The sequence below is a fragment of the Maniola jurtina genome, chromosome 3 (assembly GCF_905333055.1).
Source record: "Maniola jurtina chromosome 3, ilManJurt1.1, whole genome shotgun sequence".
Lineage (NCBI taxonomy): Eukaryota > Metazoa > Arthropoda > Insecta > Lepidoptera > Nymphalidae > Maniola > Maniola jurtina.
In genome coordinates, this window is record NC_060031.1 from 4,911,367 (window position 1) to 4,931,010 (window position 19,644).

At 37.2% G+C, this 19,644-nt stretch overlaps 1 protein-coding gene across 1 annotated transcript; it reads right to left on the minus strand.

Moving 5' to 3' along the window:
* Positions 1-299: 299 nt before the first annotated feature.
* On the minus strand, positions 300-18,121 carry LOC123878580 (dynein light chain Tctex-type protein 2B-like). Its single transcript, XM_045925856.1, has 4 exons — positions 18,057-18,121; positions 1,917-2,119; positions 1,148-1,294; positions 300-841 (listed from the first exon to the last, which is right to left on the minus strand). Exons 2-4 carry the CDS (start codon positions 2,097-2,099, stop codon positions 605-607), a joined length of 567 nt encoding a protein of 188 aa, XP_045781812.1. The 5' UTR covers positions 2,100-2,119; positions 18,057-18,121; the 3' UTR covers positions 300-604.
* Positions 18,122-19,644: the final 1,523 nt, after the last annotated feature.

Consider the following 19,644-nt stretch of genomic DNA (forward strand, 5'->3'; position numbering starts at 1 on the left):
CGATCCTGATGCTCAGGGGCAAGGTCCACTTCAACCGCGGGAATGGAAATCTTTCGATTTTATAAATTGACCCGATAATGCTTGGCATGCGTTGTAATGTGATTCGCACGAATGAATACTACGTCAGAAACCTTCGAGACCAGACGAGTCTCAACAACAACTGAACAAAGTTTAAACGCATTGTGGATTTAAATAATAAGTTTTTACTTTAACTGCTTCCTACTAAACACAATAAAAAATCTATGCATAAACCAAAACATTTGAATCATTATAATTTATTGAGTTCATTCATTTATTCACCGATTCATATTTTAATACTATCAGTCTACACTCTAAACTACTACCTAATAATGTAAATTGACATTATTGTCTATGCTCTAACTACACAAAACCTTCCATTACTGACGAATCAAAAATATTTATAATTTTTTTATTTTCAAGACCGACCGAACGCGCAACGTAATGCAAAGAGAAAATTAAAATTACACTAATTGCTCTCTGAAGCTGAATGGTTAGCTGTGGATAGACTATGTAGCGTTTATTGCACTATATCTTTATCAAATTTTAGCAAATACCTATTGGTCAATAAAAATTAATACTTGTTCTAGTCCAAATATACTCCGAAAGTCGTAACTTGAACGAAAGCGGTGGTAACCTCCCTCTGGACATCGACATAGTTATCTCGTTCGTGGTCCCATAGGAAAGCCACGGCATTATTATAGCTCTGAGCTCTCTTTTGTCCTATAGTGACCACACTGATTATACGGTATCGGTTGAACTGGATTGCTTTGAGTTTTCGCATCAGCTCTCCTGCTATACGAAGTGCTAGAGCAGGGGAATCCTGTAAAGAAAAAAAAACAACGCTTATTTGGAAGGTTATGGTACGGTAATTGTACACTATGTACACTGATATCTCCGAGATTTCTGAACCGATTTGCGTTATTTTTTTTTAATCGATAGAGGAACTTTGCGACATTGTTCCATCAGAAATGTGGATCCCAACTCTTCAATCCTGATGCTGCAGGGGATCCGACCAATCCAAGCGGGCGAAGCTGCGGGCATCATTTGGTACATAATAAACAGTTTCCGCGAGATTCGAAGAAAGGTGTCAATATTAAATTAAATAAAATGAAAATATTCTACCAACCTGAACATTATACTTGTGGCCAGTCCAATGTTCGTCCAGCAGTTCATCAGTTATCTTCTGTACCGTTGGAAGATGGAACTTGTGAGTTGAGCTCAGTTGGTAAGTTGGCAAATAGGTGAGCACGGGCCGTTTGAATTCAATTGCAATCTGTATTTATCAAAACAAAATTATTATCTAATAAAGTTATATGTTACTAACCAAGGGAACTTAAAATATTTTTTGAAGTTTTTGTAGGGGTATGAGACGAGGGGACGCCCCGCATAACCGCACGTCACCCGCACTATCCCGCACCGAATTAGCGCGGAAGCTGTGTGGATGTGCGCGAATCATAGGTAGGTACCTGCATATCACCAAAAGTTGAAGTTAGTTTCCACGGGATTCTTAAAAAACCTAAATCGACGTGGACGAAGCTGAAGACGATCGAGCATCATCGATTTGGTACAGAGATAGCTTGCATCCTTGAGACAAGCATAAGCTACTTTTTATCCCGAAAATTCAAAGCATTCCCACGGGATTTAAAAAAAACTAACTCTACGCGTACGAAGTCACGGGCATGCGCTTAACGAAAATCATGCCTGAGAAAGAGATAATTGATCAGATCTAGTTCGGAGAGGAGCGCTTGCCTAGAAGACGCCTATTCACTCTTGCCTTGAAGGTCTTTCAAGTCATACTTGGCTCAAAACACGGACGCCGGAAGGGCATTCCACACCTTAGCTATACTATCTAGTACTTATATCTATAAATTGTTTGATCTTTAAAACCTATTTACCTGAGAGGTTCGCTCCACAGGCCGTATGCCGGGGACCCCGGAGAACCCAAAAGACTGTCGCCTAACTTTCAGCCGACTCATCGATCTCATCCCGAAACTCTGTGACCGAGACCCAACACCCGACTGGCTCTTTAGTTGCATCATTGATACATTTTTACTCTTTTTACTATCGATATCCGCCATTATACAGATCGATGAAAAATCTACAAAGAAGAAACTGTAGTAATAAGAGAAGAGCTTTCTCTACATAGAAAATACGAGAGAATTATATTAATTGATTAATTTTTTCCGCCAACTTTTCGCACAAACAACAAATGTTGATAGTCAAAGTCAAACCGATGTCGGCAAGATTTATTTTTCTTAATTTGCAAAATAGGTAGGTACAATAGGTAAATTAGGTTCTTACGTGGCTGCTATAAAGAATTTTTAATTAGGTCACATTATATGAAAATGGGGTCATTACGCTCAGGTTGGTTTAAGCCAACGCGAACGGTGCAACCAAATTGCTTAAAATTATCAGCATAGTAGTTCATGCTAGGTCATCCCTTTGGTTTTTAGAAATTTAGTGTTTCAGTGAATTCAAGATACAATTATTGCTCCAAAAAAGTGTAATCTCTAGCTAACCTAATTGTTAAAACAAAGTCGCAATCCACATATTTTGTCTGAGTATTTATGCATTAAACTTAGTTAGTTTCAATAAGTCTTTCATTGTCATATTTAAGGCACAAGGAAATTTTATTGTTCATATAGCTATCTATAAAACAAAAGTTATGCCAACCCGTGCGAATCCTATAATAGCTATTGGTATTGGTCCACATCTAGGTCATCGATAAAAAATATTTCGACTGCCGTCTTTTTCTGACCTTTCCGTCATAGCGGGGTGACGGGTCATCAATAACCCTTAAAGATAACATCAATAGATCACCAGTCCTATTTCTTTTGATAGAAGCCGATTGTATTAAATAACAATTTATATAATATTCACAAATATAACTGGTCATCGTGGTTATTAAATCACTAACACTTGATAACTTTAATAATATCTGGTTCTTTTAGTTGAATTGTGTACGGAAGTATTTGAGAATCCACTGCATTATTATCGCAAGAAATCACCTACCATTCTAATATGATTAATGGAAATAGGTCATGACTCTCAGCAAGGAGAATTTTTTAAATAATAAAATAGCGAACAAAAAAGCAGGCGGGTCACCTGATGTTAAGTGATTACCGCCTCCCAAGAACATTGGCAGCACCAGAGATACCACATAGAGGCACAACGGGCGGTTATAGTGCACCAGGCACCTAAGTGGTGAGGGTGAAATTGCTTGTGGTGGCGTGCGGTGCGGTTGTAGAAAAAAGAAGGGTGGAATGAGGCAGAAAAACTCTTCAGAGCGCTCCCCATTATGAAGGTAGTTAAACGATATGACACAGCGGGAGATTTAAAAAAAAATAGGTAGTATGTGCAAAAACTGATCTTAGTGACATCGGATCGGGACTCTTCATATAGGTATTCTAGTTACCTATAGGTAGCCTCTCGATCCACGGCAGCTCAAGTAGAGACGACGGAGGTCCTTACCAGCTAAAGTATGCCGTGTCGTGAGGTAAAGATTCGCCGAGCCATATTATTATTTTGTAAATTTTTTAGGGTTCCCCATCTCCTGAGAAAAATGGAACCCTTATAGGACCACTTTGTTGTCTGTTTGTCCGTGTATCGTGTCTGTCAAGTCCCATAGGAAAATTTAAACTTATAGGGTGCTTCTCGTTGAGTAGTAATAAAATTTGGCAGGTTGCAATTTTCCATGGTACAAGTAATGAAAAAGTCCGAAAACCATGAATTTGTGGTTACATCTAACCTTTGGCCTTCCAAAGTCGGGCGCCCACCCATTTACCGATTTGGAACAACGTTGCTTAACAATCTTAATCGATTAATACGCGTTATCATAACTAGGTCACACATCCCTCAATAAATACGAAACCCACAAGTACGAGTATGACAGTACTTATTAGATAACAATAGATAACATTATCCTCTCTTTAGTTTTTAACCCCCGACCCAAAAAGAGGGGGGTGTTTGTTATAAGTTTGACGTGTGTATCTGTGTATCTATGTATCTGTTTGTGGCATCTTAGCTCCTAAACTAATGAACCGTTTTTGATTTAGTTTTTTTTGTTTGAAAGGTGGCTTTCGATCGAGAGTGTTCGTAGCCATAATCCAAGAAAATTGCTTCAGCGTTTGAAAGTTATCAGCTCTTTTGTAGTTACTCTGTCACTTGTCGGGGGTGTTATAAATTTTTAATTTATACTTGTACATAGGTAATAACATACAGTTCTTACTCTGTGGTTAAACCTACTGTGTGGATGTATGCTACAAAATAGTCCGTGCAAAATGAACATCGGATTGAAAGTTATTAATGATTCAAAAGGAATTCAATGCCTCCCTGTAACAGAGGGGAAAATGGCAGGAGATTCGTGAAAAAATTCATTTGGAAAGCTGACAAAGGATTTTTGGGTAAAAGGCCTCGCATCTACCTACATCTTTTGAAATATACGGTAGGTAGACCACGCGCGCGGTTTTTTTGTGGATACGCCGCGCTTGGCAGTTACCGGAATGCCACACTGGAGACTTTTTGTTCTGAAACTTACTGTCCCTTGAACGTTGAAATCGTTTTCTGTACAAAAGTAATTTGGAGTGAAAGTGCGTCTATCTATTTAACACATTTTTTCGGCTAAGCCAATAAAACCTATGTTAGGAAATAGGCAGTTAGCTACTTTACAGAGTTGCACATTTTTTATACTTGTATCGACACAAGAAAGAACCGGTCAGGGATATGGAAAAAACTATCATACTCCTTTAAGTAAGCCCGCTTGCATCTAAATTCTATACAGACGGATTGCATCTAGACATCAGCTGGAAGTCGGTTTGCAGTCCCTCTGTATAGACCCTTACACTTCATCGTCACTTCCGGCTGAGATTGCAGTATAGAACTAACTTATCATCGAATCAAAAAGATAGCTGTAGTGTTTGCCGCGACCAACTTTTTGTCGAGTGATTTGTAAAAAGTGTGTCCTCACTTTTATTTACCTGAAATGGATTTGATGGAGTTTCATTTTTATTTTCGTACGGAATAGGCTTTTAAGAGGATTTCCGTAGAGACTAGGTTAAGCATAAAATATGAATACTTTACTCTGAATGGCACAGTAGTTTGTATATAGGTATACATGTAGAGTATTTTTAGAGTAGCTCCATACTTACCTATATTACATGTGAAAGTGTGTTTGTCTTTCTGCTCGCTTTTCAAAGCCCATCCATTTAACCGATTTTGACGTTAAGTACAAAGATAGCTTACATCCCGGGGATGGACATAGGCTACTTTTTGTCCCAAAAAATCAAAGAGTTCCCACGAAAAATTTTAAAGACCCATCCTTTGGTAAGTATAGAGATTTTGACATTGAGACAGACAGAGAGCTTGCATCCAGAGGAGAAGCTTATTGTCATGGGAAATCAAATAGTTCCCAAAGGATTGTAAAACCTAAATCCACATCATCTAGTAGGAACTTCATAAAATGAACTGGTTGCTACCCAGACCACTGAATGTGTAATTTTAATATTTTCAGACTCTACCTTTCAAAAACTTTAGTTTACTAATTATTTCTAAAAGTTAATCAACATTCGAAATTCAGAAACTAACAATTCAAAAAACCTGTAGATATGAAAAGGCAAATCCTTAGTCAACCCAGGAAGAAAGAAATAATACAAAACAAGGGAGAAATATAAACCAATAAGCCAACATCCCGATAAAGTCGCGTGGAACAGCTAGTGGAAATGCTAAAAAAACATAGAGATCGTTGGTAAAAAGCAAAAGTTAAACAACTACATGTTGACCAAATAAAACCAACAAATATTTAAGCGAATGTAAAATACTGTGTCATTTTCCGTGCACCAACCCCAATAATAGGAATAGCATGCAAGCAGCAGCTAAGGTCTTACGAGTATGACAGTCGCTCGAGGTAAGCCACAGCGACTGTTGACCTGGGTGGTACGAAGCATGGCAGATTTGACCGATAGCGGTATGCTTTTATATAAATCCGTCACGTTACTGGCAAAGACTTCGATCATCAAAGCATAAGATATGCTGTTCTTTGTAAAAAGTGTTAGTAAGATTGCGCTCTTATCTATACTTCTATACTAATATTACAAAGAGGTTACATTTTTTAGTTTATGTATAGAAATGAAATTAATGACTCGATTCCGAAAGTTCTTTAACTGATAACTCTACATTATTCCCGAATTCTTTAGGCTTATAAATTATGGCGAAAAAATCACGACGCACGCGGATTAAGTTCCGAGCAAAAACAGATAATTGGGTAAATAGGTCGATCGTGAACTCGCTGTAAAAAATAAAGAAATAATTATATAAAGACAAACCTAGATAGGTACATACCTACTTATGAAGTTTAAAGTATTTTAAAACATAATGTAGTTTTACTCATTTGTTAGCTATAAGCACTAATAATAATACATAATAACTATCTTAAACTCAAGTATATTTCTATTAGTTTTTCTATAGGACTGCATAGCATACTTTAAAGATCGAAGGACAAAGCTGTTGAAATGAGGGCAAAGTTAAGCGATTGTGAACTTACATAACTATATATAGGTATTATCTTTATCGAAGTGCAGACCTTACCTATCTTTTCTCCTCGTTTAGATATTTTTTAACGAAGCCTGCATGAATCTCACCTGGCGGTAAGTGACAATGCAATCTAAGGTGGAGACACGCCATACTGGAAGAAATACCCCTAATAAAAATCAACATTGAACGTATTTCATTGTACTTACGTAGCAGGAAACACAGAAGGGTATTCCACACCATAGCGGTGTGTATCAGAAACGTTGAGCAAAAACGTTTCGTTTGAGTGGTATGTCGATCCATACCAAAATTCACAGTTTCTTGCTTTTCTGTGGTAGATCGGTGAAGTTGGAACAATGTTTTGAAATTCTCAAGCATACTTACTTCCCAAAATATATTCGACAGAAGATAAATAGGCGACATTGCATCGGTGCTGTAAATTCGGTGCCTGCTTAATTGACCGCCAATAATTCTATGGCATACCTATTATATAGATGCAAAAAATAATCCAATATAGCAACAGCCATCTAAAGCCGTAAAGAAAAATCTTTCTCTAAATCAACCAGACTGAGAGTCGAACAGATCCTTATAGCTTGAGGTACCAACATAACTTCACTAGTGAGGTCGTCAGCACAAAATTGCACACATATTTGTATGACAAAGGGTTGGTGTGGAATGATGTAATCGCCTCGGGTCCCGACCGAAAGGGTTCATTGTACAAATACAACGTATTACGTGGAATTAGAGTTACTTGACATGTTTAGTCTACCTATACCTTTAGGTATAAAATTCTACAGGTTAGTTAGAAATCTTGTGAGTCGACTTTTTATACAGTAAGTAAGTAAATGATTTTTAATACTCACAAAATATACCATGTAAAGATATATATGCGTTGAATTCGAACCTCCTCGATGCTTTTTTTTAAGGTGGTACAGTATGAATGCCACTTCTCACTGCTGGCCAAACCTGCCCCTCGATTGTGTAAGAAAAACGTATTCATGGTTATCGTTATCGTCAAGAAATTCTGCCCTTTGATTGGCTGCGAAAAAAGGTAAACAACGAATCAACCAATCAAAGGGCAGAATTCCTTTACAGCAACGATAACCATGAATACGTTTTTCTTACACAATCGGGGGGCTGGTGAACTCGAGCAAGAGACCACTTACAACAGACTGAGGTCTATAAAGTGTACTTGGAATTCGCTCGGACCTCAAAAGAAGGAAGATTTTTGTGGGACACATAAACCTGTCATAAATCTAAGCAATTCAAAGTACGTTCTGTAAATCTCAGCCTTACTCTCTCCGTCACTCGTTTCCACTCGTTTCATACAATCGTAGTTCCAATTTCATTTGAATATTAAGCAACCAAAGTCCATAAAATTTTACAGACATATTCTAGAAACTAATATCTGTGTCTGTGGTGTTTTAGATTTTTCTAAAAATATGTAGTTTTAAAATTACAGGGGCTCAAAGATTTGTATGAAATTTTTAAGACCGCGTAACTTTGAAACCGAATATTTTAACAGAAATCTGGAAAACCACAGACATAGATATTAGTTTCTAGAATATGTCTGCAAAATTTCATGGACCTTCGTTGCTTAATATTCAAATGAAATTGGAACTACGATTGTATGAAACGAGTGGAAACGAGTGACGGAGAGAGCCCTCTGGGCGAACTTCTTTGCCCTCCGGTGTCTTCGGCTTTCGGCCTGACAAGACCTTCGATGGAATAATTTTCACGCTGGAAAACCTGTCCAAATAATTTTATGCAAAACGCCAAAAGACAGTACTGTATTCAATATTCATACTTATGCAAGTAGGTACATGTTATGTGACATAACATCTAGCAAAAAAAAGCCTTTTAAACTTGAGCTTGACGTAAGCAGCTCAGGGTCAATGGCTCCGCTGCGCTCGCTGCAAGTGCAATGGAGTGCATTCAACTACGTTATACTAGAGATTCTAGAGATGTAGTAGAAACGCTTCAAGCTAGTGGAAATAACAGAATTTCATTAAGAGATGATGATGTAAGTTGGAATATTTTTATACTCCCTCGTTCATAACTAAAAATGAAAAACATTTTTAACATAAACAAATAAAAATAAATTTGTTTGTTCTAATCTCTAATCAGATCTGTAATATTTTATCTTTGTTTCGTTTGTTTGAGTGGACTTCATTAAAAATTGATGGACTGATTGAAATAATGCGATCAAAGCTAAGAAAGTGGGCTAGTAAGTTTACTATAGTAAGGTAAGTAAGATGGCTGAATTTAAGAATGGATGCTGTTCAGTTAGGCATATCAAGACTATTTTTTATTTTATTATATACAACTTAGCTCTTAACTGCGATGTCACCTGATGGTAAGTGATGATGCATCTAAGATGGAACTGTCCTATAAATAAAAGCACGTCCTACAATTTCCCAAAGTTATGAGTAAAATTGAATATAGATAAATAATATAATATGATTATCTTTTCGATATACCTAAATTTTGAATATTTTTTAGTAAGGAACTAAAACCCAGCCCAGCTTCCCCAGCTTCGCTTGGATGATTTTGACGTGACAACGTCTTATATTTCGATAGAGCCGGCTGCACGCACGAAAAAACATGACTCATGCGGCGTTACCTCGCTCTGAGGCGTTCCATGTAAGGCTTGAAGTGCAAGCGAGAGCGCGGAACGAGCGACAAAGAAGCACAATCGGCCTTTGTTGTCACGTTCAACTATCGTCACTAAACCGACTTTACAGACAACCAATTTTTTTCAAATTTTTTAGAAAATTCTTTCTTAAAGGGCACTTATGTTATAAAGCAAACCCCTGGCAAACCCACATGCAAATCTCAAGCTTCTAGACCCCATGATACTGACAGCCTAATATGTGATATCAGGCTGTCCGTTTCTCCTTTTATATGTAGGTACCTGTAGATATCGACAAACGGTCCGATAGCTTTTTATAGCAGCATTTGTGATACCCATTGACATCAAGCCCAAGGTAGTGACCCGATTTCAGAACTTGAAAGCCAATCTGTATAATTATAAGTCCTGTTAGGATATACAATGAACCCTTGGCAGGCTGCGCAAAGGTCACTGAACATGAAAGCGAATTTATTTTCAGACTAATGAACATTCATACCTGAGGAAAGATTGAATAATATATAAGTTTCAGAGTAGATTTCATCCCGGTGGGGCCGTAACTCAGGAACGCCCGGATTTCGGAGGGAAAACGTGAAATAATAATCGCGATTAGATTTGTACGTCGCTTTGTACACTACTGTCATTATGAGCCGTATACGTCACAGGAGTTTATGCGGGATGCTTCCAAAGTGTGAATAACTAAAACCATTGAAATCTATACAGCTTTCTTAGGACTAGTTATATTGGATAAAGTCGGCCCCCGGTTTCAGCCCGCAGCTGAACAGTTTTTGAAAAACTGACTTATAGCCGTTTAATTGGTATGTGTATAAAATATAGTCGAACCAGAAGACATAAAGTGAGTGTGCGTGTGTGTATGTGTATGTCTCTCTCTCTCTCTCTCTCTCTGTCGCTCTCCCTCTCTCCCTGTGTGTCCGTGTGTGTGTGTGTGTGTGTGTATGTGTGTGTGCAAAAATTGCTTATTGCTCGCGGCTCGCCTACACATTTGTAGCACTTGCAAACAACTATTCAAATGGACTCCGAACTGGTCCTGTGGGAAGTATATTGACGCTTTGCTTTTTATAGTTCTGGTAGCCATTCCGTAGTTTTGGGCACGTGGAATTTGTTATTAAGTACCTACTAACGATACGTGCTTACTTATTAAAATTCTTTTTAAATGTAGATTACTGCTGCAAAAAAATACAATATAAATACTGAGGTTTTCATTAAAGTAACGACTAAAAGAAATACGTTGAAAAAAATAACAGAGCAAAACTGTCTATATTCCACACACGAGCCGGGTATAAAGGCCAAAGGGGGAAAGAATTGCATTGCACTGTATTGAACTACGCAATTTACAGACAAGACAATCCCACCAAAAACATTTCATGTAAAATGTTGCCAAGACTCACAAGTTCATAATGCTTTCACTGTTAAAAAGTTATGAGATCTCTAGTAGAGCCAAGCCCCTAGCTGAGCTTAGAATTGCGCTGCCCATGGGACCTATCCCAAATCCAAAGTATATAGCTCTTAAATGCTCTTGAGTATATCACATTTATAACAATAAAGAACAAATAACTCTACTTACAAGCTCTGATTTTACAAACCCTAAATCTTGGTTAAAAAGGACGGCTTGGCCGTTTAATGTTTGTGGTACTTTTATCTGATATGACATTTTAAGCCCGGAATAGCTTGTGCGACAATCATGAAGTATAATACAAATTAGTAATTGTCGAACAAACTATTCCTTATGACCTTAATATAATATGTTATGTCATGTAATAGTTTCACGAACATTAAACGGCCAAGCCGTACTTTTTTAACCAAGATTTAGGGTTTGTAAAATCAGAGCTTGTAAGTAGAGTTATTTGTTCTTTATTGTTATAAATGTGATATACTCAAGAGCATTTAAGAGCTATATACTTTGGATTTGGGATAGGTCCCATGGGCAGCGCAATTCTAAGCTCAGCTAGGGGCTTGGCTCTACTAGAGATCTCATAACTTTTTAACAGTGAAAGCATTATGAACTTGTGAGTCTTGGCAACATTTTACATGAAATGTTTTTGGTGGGATTTCATTTCTTTTTGGCAGGTGCCCTAGATTTTTTTTTGGATCCATTTTTTGTAGGTACCTACATCATTTTCATGACCCGCTCTCTATCGTTCCTCTTTTTTTAAAAGCTTTTATTCCACTTGCAATGTATGTAACTTGTTTGTTTGGGTGGAATCTTGCAACTCAATTTTAAAGCAGATATTTCAAATTTCAGTCTTTTAGGACTTCAGGAAACACATTTTTTAAATGTACAGACTGGGAAAAGTTTATTTTCCTGTTGTTTGAATGAAATCCCTAGCCTACATACCAAATTTCAGTTTTCTAGGACTTAGGGAAGTACTTTAGAACTTTTGACTAGAGGGGTTTTGAATGGCAATAAATCTGAAACCATAACAGGTAGACAATTGATACTTGGTACGTTTGATAAGTCTGTCAAGGACATATTATCCTGAAAATATCAGCATTCTAGCGATAGACTTTACAAATAATTTGCTTCCCTCATACGTGGGAGTGGAGGGGGAAAATTTTGAATTTCTTAATTTTCCTGTAGTTTGTATGCAATTTCTAGTGTACACACCAAATTTCAGTCTTCTAGGACTTCGGGAAGTACCCTAGAATTACAGACAAGAAGTTTTGACTGTCAATAAATCTGAAACTATAAAAGCTAGACAATTGATACTCAATGCGTTTAATAAATCTGCCAAGGACATCTTATCCTGAAAATATCAGCATTCTAGCAACAGAATTTACAGATTTGCTTCACCCATAAGAGGCGTAGAGGGGGGGCATTTCCAATTTCTTAATTTTCCTGTAGTTTGTAGTCAATTTCTAGTCTACATACCAAATTTCAGTCTTCTAGGACTTCGGGAAGTACCTTAGAGGTTTTGAGTTAGAGGTTTTGATGATCATCAGTGAGGGACGAAATCGGCGTATTTTAGGTATCAATAAATCTGTAACCATAAAAGCTAGATATTTGATACTTGGTATATTTGGTAAATTTGCTGAGGACACCTTATACTGAAAATTTCAGCTTTCTAGCGTCATCCAAACCGAAGTTATGACGGGTCGAAAATACGGCGAAACACTTCGAGAAAAAGGTACGTAGCGCCCCGGCCGCCGTTTGGCTCGTCTTGGCGGGGGCACTGCCGTGCCCCCTGATGTTACGGACTGCACGCTAGTACAACTTGAACACTGCTTTGTTATAAATGTTCTATACATTTTTCAGTATTACATTCTAAAAGAAGTTTTATAAAATTTCGTAATATCTTACAGTATTTTTTTGTAATAAATCATTGATGGATGTAATTCTAGACTTCAATTTCGTAAGAATCTAGAACCACCACGCTGTTTCAGGGTTCAGGGAAAATGGGGGAAAGGACTACATAATATTGTTAAAAACGCTTGGCCTCTTAACTAATTACTTATTATATACTATCGAATTTGTTAAAACAGCCATTTTCATCTTAACACACCATGTACACACAACCATAATACATATTATGTTAGGTATAATAATATGTTAATCTCCTTTTCTTATGAACTCGGGTAAAATTATAGCAGATTGTTAGCTTTGTTAGCAGCAGCACTTTAACTGCCATAAGTTTTTAAAAACTCAGAATACCTGCATTTTGGTTCCTAATTCAGAATTTTTCAGAATATCTTTAGGTAGTGGTAGCCTTATTGTATTCCAAGCTAAGCGACTTTATTCCAGCCATCATAGTATTTTTTGCATGGTACAAATTTTATCCACTCTTGCTTTAAAAGGCGTTTTAAAATATAAAATAATCAAACAAAAGTGCACAGCACAAAGGGAAAAAATAAACATTTGTGTGTAAGCGACACCCAGAGCGTAGTTTACTACTGAAACTAATTACGTGGTCACCAACGGTGGTCAGCGGTCGCCTTCCAATTTAAAAACAACATTTCCACTGTCTCTGAACTATGTGCCCCTGGTATAATTCACAACAACTTACACAATTGATGTTTGTGAAAATAGCCTTTGTGGTTTTTTTATTTAAAAATATACAAAAATGTATATGTAAAGTCCCACCGCCGCGAGAAAGTGACTAAGTACCTCTCGGACTGAGTTCTTGTCTATATTAATGTTGTTCTTAAAAAAGCTATAGAAAATTTCCCATTTTCCTCACAAGAAAAGCGTGTAAAACCTAGTTGTAAAAAAGGAACATTATAATATTCATTTTACACTTTGAGCCGCAAAAACGAGCTATTGAAGTATTCTTTACCTACTTTATCAACTTCTCTCTATTAACAACTATTTTCTCACTCAAGAAACGTACAATCGTTGTTCCATCCAATGGACTATGCCTCTTGCATAATTCTAAGTATAGCGCAGTTTCAAGTCAACTTCCATGATAAGAGCTGGCATAAAGCTTGGGGGACAAAAACAGGAATCCGTTCTACACCGAGCTTAGCTAAAGGCAAAGCTTTCTTTGCATAAAAATAAATCTGCCTCTAACTACCCGTAGTGGCAATTAGGAAATTTTATTTACAATAGTTCGTAGCATTAGTAGTTAATATAAAAACAAATTTCCATTTCCAATGAAATTAAGGTCAAAGGCTACGGGCCATTACTGCTACATTTTTCATTCAATAACTATTCAGTAGCTATTTCTGCTTCCACTTTATCAGGGGGCACGGCAGTGCCCCCGCCAAGACGAGCCAAACGCGGCGGCCGGGGCGCTACGTACCTTTTTCTCGAAGTGTTTCGCCGTATTTTCGACCCGTCATAACTTCGGTCTGGATGACGCTAGAAAGCTGAAATTTTCAGTATAAGGTGTCCTCAGCAAATTTACCAAATATACCAAATATCAAATATCTAGCTTTTATGGTTACAGATTTATTGATACCTAAAATACGCCGATTTCGTCCCTCACTGATGATCATCAAAACCTCTACTCAAAACCTCTAAGGTACTTCCCGAAGTCCTAGAAGACTGAAATTTGGTATGTAGACTAGAAATTGCATACAAACTACAGGAAAATTAAGACTTTGGAAATGCCCCCCCTCTACGCCTCTTATGAGAAAAGCAAATCTGTAAATTCTGTCGCTAGAAGGCTGATATTTTCAGGATAAGATGTCCTTGGCAGACTTATTAAACGCACTGAGTATCAATTGTCTAGCTTTTATAGTTTCAGATTTATTGACAGTCAAACTTCTAGTCTGTAATTCTAGGGCACTTCCCGAAGTCCTAGAAGACTGAAATTTGATATGTAGACTAGAAATTGTATACAAACTACAGGAAAATTAAGACTTTGGAAATTCCCCCCCTCTACGCCTCCTATGAGAAAAGCAAATCTGTAAATTCTGTCGCTAGAATGCTGATATTCTCAGGATAAGATGTCCTTGGCAGATTCATTAAACGCACTGAGTATCAATTGCCTAGCTTTTATAGTTTCAGATTTATTGACAGTCAAACTTCTAGTCTGTAATTCTAGGACACTTCCCGAAGTCCTAGAAGACTGAAATTTGGTATGTAGACTATAAATTGCATACAAACAACAGGAAAATTAAGACTTTGGAAATTTCCCCCCTCTACGCCTCTTATGAGAAAAGCAAATCTGTAAATTCTGTCGCTAGAATGCTGATATTTTCAGGATAAGATGTCCTTGGCAGATTTATTAGGGAGTGGGCCATGAAAATGATGTACCTACAAAAAATAGATCCAAAAAAATCTAGGGCACCTGCCAAAAAGAAATGAAATCCCACCAAAAACATTTCATGTAAAAATGTAGCCAAGACTCACAAGTTCATAATGTTTTCACTGTTAAAAAGTTATGAGATCTCTAGTAGAGCCAAGCCCCTAGCTGAGCTTAGATTTGTGCTGGCCATGGGACCTATCCCAAGTCCAAAGTAATATAGCTCTTAAATGTTCTTGACTGTATCAAATTTATAACAATAAATAACAAATCACTCTACTTACAAGCTCTGATTCTACAAACCCTATATATCTTGGTAAAAAAAGTACGGCTTGGCCGTTTACAGTTCGTGGATTTTTTATCTGAAATGACATCTAAGCCCGGAATTGCTTCTGCGACCATCACGAAGTACAATACAAATTAGTAATTGTCGAACAAACTATTCCTTAAGGCCTTAAAATATGTTATGTCATGTAATAGTTTTACGAACATTAAACGGCCAAGCCGTCCTTTTTTTACCAAGATGTATAGGGTTTGTAGAATCAGAGCTTGTAAGTAGAGTGATTTGTTATTTATTGTTATAAATTTGATACAGTCAAGAACATTTAAGAGCTATATTACTTTGGACTTGGGATAGGTCCCATGGCCAGCACAAATCTAAGCTCAGCTAGGGGCTTGGCTCTACTAGAGATCTCATAACTTTTTAACAGTGAAAACATTATGAACTTGTGAGTCTTGGCTACATTTTTACATGAAATGTTTTTGGTGGGATTTATTTTCCATCAAACTAGTACCTAGTAGGTACTTGACTTTAAAGGTCAGGCAAACAATATGTACAACTCATTGACAGTTTAAATAGGTTTCTAGAATGAAGAAGAAAGATTTGTTTGTTTGTAATCGAGAAACTCTCAAACTGCAGAACAAATTTTAATAATTCTTTCACCATTAGAAAGCTACTTTATTCAGAAATAAATAACATATTACATACTATTATGTATATGTCACAGCCGACTGAAGCTGGGCGGATCGGCTATAGTCTGATTTTTAGAGATAAACAGTTTTCACAAAAAAGTTAAAAGTTCAAATAAAAGTACTAATGGATTCTAAGCAGTTTTACAAGTTTGTACGATGTTTTAAATTGTTACTATTTTTTACTGAGAACTTGCATGAATTCGGTTAAGTACTTTTGAACTGATGAGACGCTATTTCTAAATTATATACTTACAGAATATTAAACTTAGTCTCGTAGGTAAAATAGAGTCGTAGGTAAAATTTGTCAGACTAAAAGAATTGCCTCAACAAAGCGGAAAGTTTCGCTCGCAATTTCTCTTATTTAGGAGAAACAGGGTCATAGGCGTTTGGGAACAGGCAAAAGGGATATCTCTAAATATTCAGGTCGCTGAACCTCCGCTTCAGACGCACGAATTCCAGCAATTTATATCGGGCTGATATTATTTTTATCAGATGAGATCAAACTCCTACGGAGAAAACCAATTTTGTGGAGCCGGAAATTGCTATTCTGGGAAGTTTTTTAAAATACCTGTTTATAAACCTATCCCTATAAACCTTTAAGAGTTCACAACTTTAGCTCATTCTCACGGTTTCTCGCGTGCAGAGCTTTGATATCGGTCTCAACAAAAAAAACTGCTCAAACACGCACGCACGCACGCACGAAAACAAGCACGCACGCACACACGATACACTCTTGCAGACAGACAAACGGACGGACGGACGGACAGGACTGGACGAAACTATAAGAATTCGTTGTTTTACTATGGAAAAAGACTTTCTTGAAAAAGTTATTGTAACTTATAAGATGATTTCAAACACTGACGAATAAGTAAGGTACCTACCATATATTTATTTTATTCTAACTGCAAGGTTTCATTTGATGATTTTGTAAGAGAATATTTATTCCTAAACGCTTTTTATAGCCTACTTTATGATTTTATCCTCTTATACGTGCTATATAGCTAAAATCTCAAGACAAACATATTCCTTATCATCACTAACGATGGAGGATCATTGTAAGGCGCAATAGTCAAGAAAATTGATCGCTATTAATTTGAGTAGAGACCCATAGATACCTGTTTATGACACTTTGACAGCTCTATTATAAACGGATTGTGGGGCTAGGTGTAGACTTTAATGAATAGAGGTGGCTAAGCCATTAATTAAACTGTAACAGCGAATGAACAGGCCCTTAATAGGACAGGACGTTGCAGCCTGTAATAATTATCCTTGTACAGAATATCCGATAATTGTATGTTGTTAGCTGATCGATTGTCTCGAGCATCGCCTTAGGCTATGGGCAGGTTTGGTATTATATGTAATTCAATAGGTACCTACTACAGTGGCTTTCTTACCTAGTCAATTTATCTACTTTCTGTGCTTGCAATGTAACTATAGGATATAGGTATGGATTTGGATTATAGATAACGGCGATAAAAAATGGTAGGTAACTATGTCTTATTTTTATTGTGATAGAAGTTAGCCCTGGATTACGATCTCACTTAATGGTAAGTGATGATGCAGTCTAACTAAGATGAAAGCGGGCTAACTTAGAATGAGTATTTATCTATGGCAGTTACTATGTTTGTTGTGTAATGTTTCATTTTTATGTTTCTTTTTATGATGGTGTACAATAAAGAATTTTTCGATTTCAATTCTAGTTTCATTAAAAGCCTATACCTACACCTGATCGGTTTCTACACAGCATCGTACGGTAAACCGCTTGGCAGCACGGCTTTGCTCTTAAGGTGATAACTAGCCACGGCCGAAGTCTCCCACGAGACCAGAGACAATTCAAAAAATATGGTTCAGAAATTGCTCCTACCGGGAATCTAGCACGGGACCTCTAGCGCCAGGGAGGTCTTCGGTCGCCGCGCCGTCGTGGTCTCATACTTTAGTGCATTTTTAAATAAATCCGTGTTTTGACCTACGTTTCTATTACCGGCCCGTAAACCGGTTACTATTGAAACTTACTAAGAGAAATTTTACTATAAATCTTACTGCTAAATAATATATAATAAAACTGCTGGGCGATCTTAGACGTATACCCGCTCTATTTTGAGACATTCTAACAGGAATTTTGTGAAATCTAAATCAAAGCGGACGGATTCGTGGGCATCAGTGGACATCGTTTATGCAAGTGCAAGCAATACGTATGTACTTACGCTTCGGGTAACAAAGAAAAAGTTTTAGAACAAAACAGAACGAGTTTCGAACCGAACTAATATCACAGGACATTACTCTTACAAATTCACTTTGTTCATGCATGAAAGGCGAGGTGTGCGTTGGAACTCGGATATGTTGTAGTTATATGCTGGAATCAGACATTTTCAGTTTTGATTTTTTTGAAATGCAAATTGCTTTGGGCGCTTTGGGCGATTTTAGGAATTTGGAAAACTTCAAAGTCGCGTCATCGAAATGCTAATTTGAAGTTTGCCAATCCGCACTTGGTCAGCATAGTAGACTGTGCCCTAAATTCTTTTAATTCTGAGAAGAAGCCAGTGTTCAGGGCTGGCATGGGTTGATGATGATGATGAATAAAATTGGGACCTCGACCATACCAATAGGGTTTCCCACCGAGCGGTGTTGTGCTCGGTAGCGCCAGTTGGGCCGACGGTTGTAGTTTGAAACTTCTATATATACCTACTATAGTGCAGATTGATAAACGCTCTTTCAAAGCGATTGAGAGTTGCGTGTTTCTCCTTGAGCTTCCGATTAAGCTACCCGTGCTGCCATCTAGTCCGTGCGTCGTGAATAATCAGGCTTGGGTTCATGCATCGAGCGTTTGTTGATTGATTGAATTTAGAAGCGACATCTGCTTGTGATTGTGGCAACCGCTACAACAAGAAAATTCCTAGAAGTGTGCTAACATTACCAAATTCGCCACTTTCCTGCCACGTGGGCACAGAGGTGGGTATACATTTTGTTCGAAATACGAAAGAATGAAGAACGACATGTATCAATGTCAGAATAAAGAAGCAGAACAGCTACGCCTAAGCAATTTACACGTATATTAGGATTTTTGTATAATGTTCCCAAGTATTGGTTGGCATGGCAAGCTTATTGCTCCTTATATTTTTCGTGAATGATGATTCCATTTATTTGAAAAGGTGTATCATATTGTGGTGCCAATAAAAATTTTCAAAAGAAAAATAAAACCGACTTCAAAAACCACAAACGGACAGACAGACAACGAAATCATCTTATAAGGGTTCCTTTTTTTCCTTTTGAGGTACGGAACCCTAAAAATAAAACAACCAATGTTATTTAGTAGTTTTAAATTTTTCACTTCTGTAAGCTGCTGCAGTCCCCTGATTATTCAAAATATTTGATCAATTAAATTTAATTGATCACAAGGAATCATTTGATCCCCTAGGGGTTATTATAGAAAATCATTTTCCATTCCGTCTCAACCCTCTACCGAGAGCTAACAATTTCCATAAATTACGAACTCCTCACCTCCTGAACTAAATTTCTGATAGCGTCAAATACACTTAAATTTATTATAAGTCTGTGGTAGGTAATTGATTTCGGTTGCCTTAATAACTTTAGCCTTAGAAATTAGATATTTATGTAAATTGTATTAAATTTTTATGCAGACGTAAAGTTATTTTTAGGATTCCGTACCCAAAGAATGGACCCTATAACTAAGCCTCCACTGTCAGTCTGTCTTTCTGTTAGCGGGTTGAATCTCATGAGCAACTAAAGATAATAAGGCAGAGAGTTCAAATTTTCGCAGTGTGTATTTCTATT